General features: G+C 38.1%; 1 protein-coding gene across 4 annotated transcripts in view; it reads left to right on the top strand.

The window, feature by feature from the left end:
- LOC124522056 (EF-hand calcium-binding domain-containing protein 13-like) overlaps positions 1–12,375 on the top strand; it is a 44,237-nt gene that overhangs the window by 21,086 nt on the left and 10,776 nt on the right. For 2 of the 4 annotated variants that reach the window (XM_047093241.1, XM_047093243.1), the window contains exons 2-4: positions 1,148–1,202; positions 2,031–2,140; positions 6,700–6,860. In XM_047093241.1, coding sequence (XP_046949197.1) covers positions 2,111–2,140; positions 6,700–6,860 — 191 coding nt within the window. In that variant the 5' untranslated portion in view covers positions 1,148–1,202; positions 2,031–2,110. The remainder of the gene's footprint in view (positions 1–1,147; positions 1,203–2,030; positions 2,141–6,699; positions 6,861–12,375) is intronic. The other 2 variants (XM_047093240.1, XM_047093242.1) reach the window with 1 other exon arrangement.

The raw sequence follows: 12,375 nt of genomic DNA, 5'->3' as shown, positions 1-12,375 counted from the left end.
TGCACAAGTCTCCCTCTCAGTAAGGTCTTTCTTGGCTACCCTATCTGTTCCCTGCTTCTCTTCCCTAACACCGTACTTCACTTTTTCCCCCTACTTTACATTTTTTTCCCCTTTAGTACTTATCACAGATAACATACTACATATTTTACTTATTTATCTATTTTATTGTCTCTCCTTGACTAGGATGTAAACTCCCTGAGGAGCCGGATAAATAAACAGGATTTATTTTTTCCTGTTTTTTCACTGCTGTATCCCTGTTGTCTCTGTTTTCAGCCTGGAGGAGAGCTTAGTACATAGTAAGCATGCAGTATATATGTGTTGAATTCATGGATGGAGAGACAAACGGATAGATTGGACAAGAGAAATACAAGTTCATTTCTCTTGGTTTGTCCTTGCAAGTTCATATATGTATCATAGGATTGAAAGACTTGAGACATCTTTTGTCAGATTTATGGGGAAGGGACTTCCTGTACTATTTTTTCTCTTAGCTTGGAGAGGGTTATGTAGTATTTGATTGATCCAGCAGATTAAAACCAGTCAACTTTTTGATAGGTCAAAAAATTATGAAACAATTCCTCCTTTCATGGTTTATTTAAATAAAGCTTACTGTGCTTAATTAGGTACTTTGATAACTTAAGAAGCTGTTGGTGAGTAAGCGCCATAAGGAAGACATGCCTTCTCTCCTTTCCTTTCCTTTCCTTTCCTTTCCTTTCCTTTCCTTTCCTTTCCTTTCCTTCTTCCTCTTCCTCTTCCTCCTCTTCTTCCCCCCTTCTTTCTTTCCTTCCTTTTATACATATAGCATTGTGCTTGTTATTGTGAGAAATAGTTCAAAGAATGATAAGATACCAATCCATTCCTTTCAGTCCATCCATGAAATTTAGGTTATAGTTGATATAGGAGATGTATATGTGGCAAATAAAAATATAAGGCAAATGATTAATGCCAGTTGAGTAGTAAAGACAGTTACAATGGTGGAGACCATACTATACCAACTAGTTGCTAAGTAAAGATTGAGCTCATTAGAGAAGACCTCGAAGAGGTAACATCGAGTGGGTTGCTGGGGAAATCTGCATAGCCACCTAATGTCTTCTGAGATGGCTATTTGTCACATGGTTTCATTGGATTTTTAACATGGTTTGAATTCCAGGAATGTTGGACATGGACATACCACATTCAGCAGTAATGAGTATAACATTTCAGAAGTAAGTGATTTTAAAGTACTATCTCTGTTAAGAATATTAATACTTGCAGTTAAACTTCACGGTATGAAAATGACCCTGATAATTGTAACAATGTAATATAACTAGCAATGTAATAAATAGCACATCCACTGTAACTCAGATAGAAGTAAAAAAAAACTGTGAAAATGCGAGGAATTATGAAAATTGGTTGGTATGTGATGTGGAAGTCTTTGATTTAAAACAGGCTGAGGCATCTTTTGTTTACAATAGTATTTTTTTGAGAGGCGATGTTATAGGGTGCTGAAGACCACGGCTCTTGAGTTAGGCTGTCCGACTTCAAATTCTGACTCTGCTATTTGTTGGCGGTTTAATCTTGGACAACTTGATCTGAGTCTTTATTTTCCTCATCTGTAAAATAAAGATAATGATAATTCCTTAAAAAATATCTGTAAGGAATAAATGAAATTATGTTAAAGTGTTCATCATAACGTCTAGTGTATAGTAAGCATTTAATAACATTGGGAATTGCTGCTATGTTAGTAGTTCTGTTTCTCTGGGTTTATTTGAATAAATAAATATAACTAGATTTCTCTGCCTTTTATGTCATTTGTTTTGGATTTCTCTACTTCTTATACCACAAAAGGTAAAATTAAGGGACAGTGTGATCTCCTGTGAATTACAATCTACTAACTGCTTTTTCTAGTTTTTGTACACATATATGGCTTGGGGAATATCTATTTGGCATTATACTGTGTTACATTACAGGGATAACCAGGTAGGTAAATGTAATTAAGTCTCTTAAGCAGGCATATGATTTTTTTCTTATCTTTTTTTTTTTTTTTTTGACAGGAAATCCTTTTGTGCTCATTCATACTTGTTCATCAAGACCTTTGAGTCCTCAAGGGCCGAATTTACCTCTAAACTGAAAAATGGAAAGTAAAGTACCTTTATTCGGCCAGGTATTTTTTTCAAAAATAGTTTCTAAAGGCTTCTTCTTCTTCTTCTTCTTCTTCTTTAAAAATAGTTTACATTAAAAAATTAGTTTATATTTATCTCACACCCTTAATCAGTAAGCAGATTCATAGAGCAATATAACTATAGGATCTTTTTTTTTTTTTTTTTTAATTTTTTTTTTCAACGTTTCAATTTATTTTTGGGACAGAGAGAGACAGAGCATGAACGGGGGAGGGGCAGAGAGAGAGGGAGACACAGAATTGGAAACAGGCTCCAGGCTCTGAGCCATCAGCCCAGAGCCCGACGCGGGGCTCGAACTCACGGACCGCGAGATCGTGACCTGGCTGAAGTCGGACGCTTAACCGACTGCGCCACCCAGGCGCCCCAACTATAGGATCTTTTAATAACTAAGGTGAGTTTTGAGTTCTTTTAGTGGGCATATAATGAACTTTCATCCCAGCAATATCAAGAGGTATGTTGAGAGTATTTTGCGGGGTAGGGGACTGGGATAATTTTTTAGGAGAATAAAGGATTTAAACCTACATAAACGGTTGTAGGTAACATAATTAATGATGTGGGAGTCTAACCAGAAGGTAATCTAAAAGATACCAAGTTTCTCTAGCCTTCTTCCCTGTGATTCAGGGGATGTTCTTATCCATTGGCCGGTATTGTGTCAAACAAAAAACAAACCCGGACTTAGTAAGGAGAGACTTTATTTGAAAGGATTATTCTAAGGGAGGAAAGGGACTATTTATTGAAATAGGAGAGGGAAGGCTGTGACCATAAGATCTTCAAGGAGCTCAAGGGCTAGGCAAAAATGGCTTTTCTTTCATGGAGAGGAGTCAACAAGGCTAGGAACTGGATTTGGGGAAGTGGGATGAAAGAGTGGCATGATGAGATAAACAGATCAGAGAATATTGTAGGGGCCTGGAGGAAGGAGGAAAGCTTAACCACAGTTTGGCTAATAATCCTTTTGTTCTAATTAATCAGTGGGGTTAAAACAGTTTAGCTAATCATTTCGTAGAGCAAAGAAAAGGAATTTTGAAGGTATTTGGCCTTGTCATAGGTAAACAAGGGGGGCATCTGTGAGTTTTATCTAAAGCTTATGGGGGGGGAAGGGTGATTCCTTGCAGCAAGCCATTTTCCAGAACACAAAAGGGTAAAGGGATTCCTTTAATCTTCACTGTTTTCCAGGAGCACAAGGCTCAGGAAAAATTCAACATTGTCAACTGAGAGTCTTAACCTTTGAAATTTATGCTTTCAATGGATCTGGTGCTACCATATGACATGTACCTATACTGTAATCCGAAAGAAATTAAAAGAAAATTTTTTTAACGTTTATTTATTTATTTTGAGAGAGAGCACATGTGCGCTAGAGAGAACATGAGTGGGAGAGGGGCAGAGAGAAGTAGAGAGAGGATCCCAAGCAGGCTCTGTGCTGTCAGCAGACAGCGTGGTGTGAGGCTGGATCTCACAAACTGTGAGATCATGACCTGAGCTGAAATCAAAAGTTAGGGGCACCTGGGCAGCTCAGTCGGTTAAGCATTCGTCTTTGGTTCAGATCATGATCTCATGGTTCTTGGGTTCAAGCCCCACGACGGGCTATGTGCTGACAGCTCAGAGCCTGGAGCCTGCTTTGGATTCTGTGTCTTCCTCTCTCTCTGCCTCTCTCCCACTCATCTGTGTCTCTTTTTCTCTCAAAAATAAATAAACATTAAAAAAATTAAAAACAAAAGTCAGATGTTTAACCAACTGAACCACTCAGGCGCCCCCCCACCCCCGCAAAAAAAAAAAAAAAAAAAAAAACAATTTCAAGGCTTCTTGCTAAGTACCAAGATGTGTGATATGTCTACTAACCTGTTCCACTTTTTTATACCTAATACTTAGTTGATTGTATCCTCATGAGCTCATTTGGAAGAGCTGATTCTTAAAAGTTAAAATAATTAACAGTATTAATATATCATACCAGTTTGTCTTCCTTAGGCTGTGTAGTTTATACTTCACAGACGGTTCACCTTTAACCACAGAATTTCAGAGATTATTTTCTTCCTTTTCTGTATCATCAAAGTTTCTGTTCACTATTTGACTGCTTCTGTTCATCTGGTCTTTGATAACAGGTTTTGTGCCTCTCTGTCTTTTTAGATCTTCCTCCTTTTATTTTCCTGGTTTCTGTTTTGAGTCATTTTTCTCAACATCTCTAGGAAACTTTTCATCATTCCTAATAAATATTAGGGCAGCAAATCAGATTGCCTTTTTGAAGCAGGTTGTTAAAGGTGTGCCTCTGTTGTAAGATGAATGTATGCAGACCCTAAAAGTCACTGAAATAGTTCCCTTAATTTACATTTTGTGTAGAAATAGAGATTCTCTAAACCCCCTTAGTGATCTGCTTTATACATTGCCTTTGTAATTTGTTCAGGGGTTAAAAACTAATGTACCTTTGATCAGCTAGATGCAGCCCAGTTGTTTTAAGCAAGCAGCCATGTTTTTTTTTTTTTAAGTTTATTTATTTTTGAGAGAGAGAGAGAGAAAGTGAGGATGAACAGTGGAGGGGCAGAGAGAGAGAAAGAGAGAGAGAATCCCAAGCAGGCTCTGCACTGTCAGCAAGGAGCCCGATGCAGGGCTCGAATTCGTGAACTGTGAGATCATGTCCTAAGCTGAAACCAAGAGCTGGATGCTTAACCCACTGAGCTACCCAGATGACCTGCAAACAGCCGCATTTCAAAAGAGTATATTTCTCACTTCGTTCCTCTTTTTCTAAACATGTTCATTGCTCCTAGGCTCTAGTTCCTTTTTTGGAGGGGGAGGTGTCTGTTTAGAAGCAATATAGCTGCTTTATTTTTTTTCTCGATAGACTTTTATTTTTAAGAGCAGTTTTAGATTCACAGCAAAGTTGAGTGGGGAGTTCCCATATACTCCCTGCCTCTATACATGTGCAGCCTCCTCCACTATCAACATCCTACACCACCGTGGTACATTTGTTAACAATCAATAAACCTACACGGACATATCTTTATCACCCAAAGTCCATACTTTACATTGGGGTTGATTCAGTATTGTGCATTCTGTGAGTTTGGACAAATGTATAGTGACATGTAGCCATTATTATAGTATATAGAATAGTTTCACTGCCCTACATATCTTCTGTGCTCTGCTTATTCGTTTTCCCCCTCCTCCACTGACTACCGCTGGTCTCTGTAGTCTTCATAGTTTAACCTATTCAGAATGTCGTATAGTTGGAATCATATAGTATGTAGCCTTTGCAGATGGGCTTATTTTACTTAGCGATACGTATTTAAGTTTCCTCCGTGTCTTTTCATGGCTTGATAGTTCCTTTCTTTTTAGTGCCAGATAGTATTCCATTTTCTAGATGTACCACAGTTCATGTACTGAATCTACTGCCATTCATCTGCTGAAGGGCACTGTTTTTTTCCCCAAGTATTGGCAATTCTGAATAAAGCTGTTTTAAGCATCTGTGTGCAGGTTTTTGTGTGGATATATGTTTTCTACTCCTTTGGTAAATACCAATAGGTGTAATTGCTGCCAAATATGGTATAAGTATGTTTAGTACTGTCTTTCAAAGTGGTTGTACCATTTTGCATTCCCACCAGCAATGAATAAGAGTTCCTCTTGCTCCACATCCTTGCCAGCATTTGGTTTTGTCAGTATTTTGGATTTGGCCATTTTAACAGATGTGTAGTGGTATCTTGATGTTTTAATTTGCACTTTCCTATTGACATGATGTTGAACAAATGATCTTTTCCTTTGCTTGTTTGCCATCTGCACGTCTTCTTTGGTAAGATGTCTGTTAAGATCTTTTGCCCACTTTTAAGTTGGGTTGTGCTTTTTCTTATTGTTAAGTGTTCTTTGTATATATTTTTGAATATACAGAATAACAGTACTTTGAGTACAGCCCATTATCAGATATGTCTTTTGTAGGTATTTACTCTCAGTCTGTGGCTTGTCTTCTCATCCTCTTGATAGTGGATGTAGAGAAGAGTTTTTATTTCTTTTCAATTATTTTTTTTAAATTTTAGTTTATATATTTTTAATTTGCATCCAAGTTAGTTAGCATATAGTGCAATAGTGATTTCAGGAGGAGATTCCTTAATGCCCCTTACCCATTGAGCCCATCTCCCCTCCCACAACCCCTCCAGTAACCCTTTATTTGTTCTCCATATTTAAGAGTCTCTTATGTTTCGTCCCCCTCCCTGTTTTTATATTAGTTTCACCTCCCTTCCCTTATGTTCATGGAGAAGAGTTTTTAATTTAATGAAGTAAGTTTAAAGATGCCTTAAGAACTGGATTCCCCAACTGTTAGGTATGTTCACGAATGCTGGGCATTTTATAGCTGCATAATGCACTAAGGATAGTTGGTGACGTTTAGAACATGTACCTAATCTGAACGAATGCACTGATAATTAAATCCTTTTCAACAAAATTCTGTGTGGTAGCATCACTTTAGAGAAAATATTTATCTACAATGAATTATTTGACCTGGAAGGTCATACTGAACTTACTTGTGCAAAGAGAACATGGTTGACTGTGGCTCTTGGTTACTCCCCAGGCAGAAGAAAATAGCGATTTATCAGATGAAGGCTGTAATTCTCTTGCAACCAACTTGCCATCGAGACATATTGACAACAAGAAAGACATCAAGTTTTCTCAAATGACACAGAAGACAATTTCACACGAAATTAGGGGTTTGAGGCTAGAGCACAAAAAAAGGTAAGTTAAACTCTGAACTCACTTAATTGAATTACACTGCTGCAAGCTTGAGAGAACCAAAAATGTAGCTCCTATGTTCTCATAAGGTGCTAAATGTGGAGGATCATGCATATTTGTGGCCTTTCTTTTGGTATAGTTTTAACTCCTAGGTAGCCGTTCTTTTCATTTTTTTTCTCATTTCTCTCACAGCTATGTGGAAGCCTCTAAGCCACCATGGGCTTCTAGTTATAGCAGAGCAATTATCCATATGCCTGCAAGTTTGTCTTTTTTGACAAAATAATGTATTTAAGTCTACAATGTGAAGATTTAATATATGTTTACATTGTGAAATGATTACCACCTTTTACTCATTTCACATATTTACCTTATTTACTTACCTATGTTGGTGAGAACACTTAGGTTCTACTCTCTTAGCAAATTTCCATTGTGCAATATAGTGTTATCAACTATAGCCATAATGTTATGCATTAGGCCCACAGACCTTATTTATCTTTTAACTGAAAGTTTCTACCCTTTACCAGCCTCTCCATTTTCTTATTTCCCCCACCTCCATCCCCTGAAACCACCCTTCTACTCTCTGTTTCTATGAATTTGGCTTTTTTAGAGTCTACATATATATAAGATCATCCAGTATTTGCCTTTCTATGTCTGACCTATTTTACTTCACATGATGCCCTCAAGGTCCATCCATGTTGCATGGCTGGGTAGTATTCCTGTGTGTGTGTGTGTGTGTGTGTGTGTGTGTGTGTGTGTGTGTGTGTCTGTGTGTGTGTGATGACACATCTTTAGCCATTTATCTGTTGATTGACATTTATATTGTTTCCATACCTTGGCTGTTGTGAATAATGCTGTGATGAATCTAGGAGTGCAGATATCTCTTTGAGAGTGTTTTCATTGCCTTCAGATATATAGCCAGAAATGGAATTGCAGGATCATATTGTAGTTATATTTTTAATTTAAAAAAAAAAAAATTTTTTTTTTTTTAACGTTTATTTATTTTTGGGACAGAGAGAGACAGAGCAAGAACGGGGGAGGGGCAGAGAGAGAGGAAGACACAGAATCGGAAGCAGGCTCCAGGCTCTGAGCCATCAGCCCAGAGCCTGATGCGGGGCTCGAACTCACGGACCGCGAGATCGTGACCTGAGCCGAAGTCGGACGCTCAACCGACTGAGCCACCCAGGCGCCCCTATATTTTTAATTTTTTGAGGAAACTCCACATTGTTTTCCATAGCGGCTGCACCAGTTTACATGCCCACCAGCAGTGCACAAGTGTTTCCTTTCCTCCACATTCTTGCCAATACTTGTTTCTTGTCTCCTTGAAAACAGCTATTCTAACAGGTGTGAGATGATACGTCATTATGGTTTTGATTTGCATTTCCCTGATGATGAGCGATTGTGAGCCATTTCATGTACCTGTTGGCCATTTGTATGTCTTTTTTTGGAAAAATGTCTATTCACGTCCTTTTAAAATTGGATTATTTATGTTATTGAGTTGTATGAATTCCTTGTATATTTGAATATTAACTCATCAGATATATGGTTTGCAAATATTTTCTCCCATTCTATAGATTCCCTTTTCATTTTGCTGATGGTTTCCTTCGCTGTCCAGAAACTTTTTAGTTTGATGTAGTCCCGCTTGTTAATTTTGCTTTTGTTGCCTTTGCTTTTTGTGTCAAATCCAAAACATTATTGTCCAATGTCGAAGAGCTTACTATGTTCTACAAGTGTTACTATTTCCTTTTCAAAATTGCTTTAGCTCTTTGAGGTCTCTTGTGATTCTGTACAAATTTTAGGATTATTTATTCTACTTCTGTGCAAAAAATGCCAGTGGAATTTGGACAGGAATTGCATTTAATATATAAATCACTTTGGGTAGTATAAGACATTTTAAAAATATTAATTCTTCCAGTCCACAAACACAAAACATCCTGCCACTTATTTGTGTCTTCTTCAGTGTTTTTCATTAATGTTTTATGGTTTTCGGTGTACTCATCTTTCACCTCCTTGGTTAAGTCTGTTTCTAAATATTTTGTTTTTTGATGCTATTGTAAATGGGATTGTTTTCTTAATTTATCTTTCTGATAGTTTCTTGTTAGTGTATAGAAATACAACTGATTTTTGTCTATTGATTTTGTAATCTGTTTGACTTGGGTACAGATCAGAGGTTCCCATGATCCCTACTCAGGTTTAATTAATTGCTAGAGCATCTCACAGAACTCAGGGAAACATTTATGTTCAGCAGTTTATTAAAGGACATGACTGAATATACAGAAGAATAGTCACATGAAGATATTCATTGGGTGAGGTTTGGGAGGGTCCCAAGCGCAGGAGCTTCTGTCCCCATGGGGTTGGGGTGTGTCACCCTCCTAGTCTGTTGATGTGTTCACCAAGCTAGAAGTTCTCCAGAGAGAGGAAGGGGACTGGAAATGGAATTAATAATTGATCCTACCTACATGAATAAGCCTCCATAAAAATCTCAATAGTATAGGCCTATTCAGAGATCTTCCAGGTTGGTAAACACATCCACATACCAGGAGGCTGATGTCCTCCCAAATCCTTGGGGACAGAAGCTCCTGTGCTAAGATCCTGCCAGACATTGCCCTATGTATCCCTTCATCTGGCTATTCACCTGTATCTTTTATCATATTGAAGAAAGTAAACTGGTAAACATATGTAACTATTTTTCTAAGTTCTGTGAGCTCTTCTAGCAAATTAATCAAATCCAAGGAGGGTCTTTTGGGAGCCTCTCATTTATAGGTGATGAGTCCGAAGCACAGGTCACAATCTGGAGTTGTGATTGGCACAAGTGGGGTGGGAGCAGCCTTGTGGGACAGATCCCTTAACCTGTGGAATCTGACAGTCTATCCAAGTAGATAGTGTTAGAATTGAGGTAAATTGTAGGACCCAGTTGGTGCCACACCCAGTTGGTGTGGCAGAGAATTGCTTGGTGGTGGGGAAGAATACCTGACACATCTGGTGTCAGAAGTGTTGTGAGTGTGGTAGTCGTGGAGGAGTAAAGGAGAAACACAGAAGAAGAATGGGTTTTTCCCTATCACATTTGGGGTATCACATGTGGGGTATCACATTTACTGTTTTGCCTATGTTGAACTATCCTTGAATTCCAGAAATAAATCCCACTAGATCATGTTCTATGATCCTCTTAATGCACAATTGAAATATTAGTATATTGTACTAATACTGTACAATATTAGTATTGTACTAATTAGTATTAATATTGTATTGTACTAATATAATGTACTATTGAAATATTGTGTTGAGAATTTTTGCATCTATGTTTTTTAAAAAAAATTTTTTTTTCAACGTTTATTTATTTTTGGGACAGAGAGAGACAGAGCATGAACGGGGGAGGAGCAGAGAGAGAGGGAGACACAGAATCGGAAACAGGCTCCAGGCTCTGAGCCATCAGCCCAGAGCCTGACGCGGGGCTCAAACTCCCGGACCGCGAGATCGTGACCTGGCTGAAGTCGGACGCTTAACCGACTGCGCCACCCAGGCGCCCCTGCATCTATGTTTATCAGGGATATTGGACGGCAGATTTCTTTTCCTGTAGTGTCCTTGTCTGGTTTTGTTACCTGTAATGTTGGCCTCATAAAACAAGTTTGGAAGTGTTCCCTCCTGTTCAGTTTTTGGGAAGAGTTTGAGAAGGATTGGTGTTAATTCTTAAATGTTTAGTAGAAATCACCAGTGAAGCCATCTTGGACTTTGTTGGGAGGTCTTTGATTACTGATTCAATCTCCTTACTAATAATTGGTCTGTTCACATTTTCTTTTTTTTTTTTTTTAATTTTTTTTTTTCAACGTTTATTTATTTTTTTTGGGACAGAGAGAGACAAAGCATGAACGGGGGAGGGGCAGAGAGAGAGGGAGACACAGAATTGGAAACAGGCTCCAGGCTCTGAGCCATCAGCCCAGAGCCCGACGCGGGGCTCGAACTCACGGACCGCGAGATCGTGACCTGGCTGAAGTTGGACGCTTAACCGACTGCGCCACCCAGGCGCCCCGGTCTGTTCACATTTTCTATGTCTTCATGATTCAGTCTTGTATGTTTCTAGAAATTTATAAATTTCTTTTAGGTTATCTAATTTGTTGGCATATAATTGTTCATAGTAATTTCTTATGAGCTTTAGTATTTCTGTTATCAGTTGAATGTCTCCTCTTTATTTCTGATTTTGAGACTTTTCTTTTTTTCTTAGTCTAGTAAGATTTGTCCGTTTTGGTTATTTTTTCAAAAGACAAACTCTTAGCTTCTTTTATCTTTTCTATTGTCTTTTTAGTCTATATTTCTGAGCTTTGTTATTTCCTTCCTTCTATTAACTTTGGGCTTAGTTCCTTTTTTCCTTCCAGTTCCTTGAGATATAAAGTTAAGTTGTTTATTCGAGATCTTTCTTTTTTCTGTTTTTTTAAGTTTTATTTTTTAACGTTTATTCATTTTTGAGACACAGAGACAGAGTGTGAGTGGGGGAGGGGCAGAGAGAGAGGGAGACACAGAATCCAAAGCAGGCTCCAGGCTCTGTGCTATCAGCTGTCATGTGAGATCATGACCTGAGCCGAGCGGACTCTCAACCAACTGAGCCACCCAGGTGCCCCTCTTTTTTTCTTTATGTAGGTGTTTATCTCTATAAACATTTTTCTTAGAACAGCTTTTGCTGCCTCCAGTAAGTTTTGGTATATTGTGTTTTCATTTACTTTGTCTCCAGGTATTTTTTATTTCCCTTTTGATTTTCTCTTTGACCAATTGGTTGTTCAGGAACATATTGTTTAATCGCTACATATGTGATTTTTTTTCAGGTTTTTTTCTTGTAATTGATTTCTTGTTTTATACCTTTGTGGTCACAGAAGATGTTTGATATGATTTCAGTCTTCTTAAGATTTTAAAGACGTGTTTTGTGGCCTAACAAATTATCTATCCTGGAGAATGTTGCATGTGTGCTTGAGAGAATGTATATGCTGCTGCTGTTGGATAGAATGCTCTCTATATGTCTGTTAGGTCCATTTGGTTTCCAGTATAGTTGAAGTTCAATGTTCTCCTTCATTTTTCTCTAGTTAGTCTATCTACTGTTGAAAGTGGGGTATTTAAGTGTCCCTTACTATTGCTGCATTGCTGTCTATTTCTCCCGTCAGATCTGTTAGTATTTGTTTTATATGTTTAGATGCTGTAATATTGGATACATAAACATTGCAGTTGCTATATCCTCTTGATTAATTCACCCCTTTATCATTATGTAATGATTCTTGTTTGTCTCTTGTTATAATTTTTGGCTTAAAAACATACATTGAGGGGCACATGAGTGGCTCAGTCGGTTGAGCGTCCGTCTACAGCTCAGGTCATGATCTCACAGCTCGTGGGTTTGAGCCCCGCATCAGGCTCTGTACTGACAGCTCAGAGCCTGGAGTCTGCTTCGGGTTCTGTGTCTCCCTGTCTCTCTGCCCCTAACCCACTTGCATTCTGTCTCTGTCTCTCTCAAAAATAAATAAACATTAAAAAAAAAACAAAA

Source organism: Lynx rufus, unplaced genomic scaffold, assembly GCF_022079265.1.
Source record: "Lynx rufus isolate CCGP_SWC_20201006 ecotype Redwood Valley unplaced genomic scaffold, mLynRuf1.p SCAF_34, whole genome shotgun sequence".
In the NCBI taxonomy this organism is placed as follows: domain Eukaryota; kingdom Metazoa; phylum Chordata; class Mammalia; order Carnivora; family Felidae; genus Lynx; species Lynx rufus.
The sequence above is the reverse complement of the archived record's forward strand: the minus strand, read 5'-3'. Positions and strand labels throughout refer to the sequence as shown.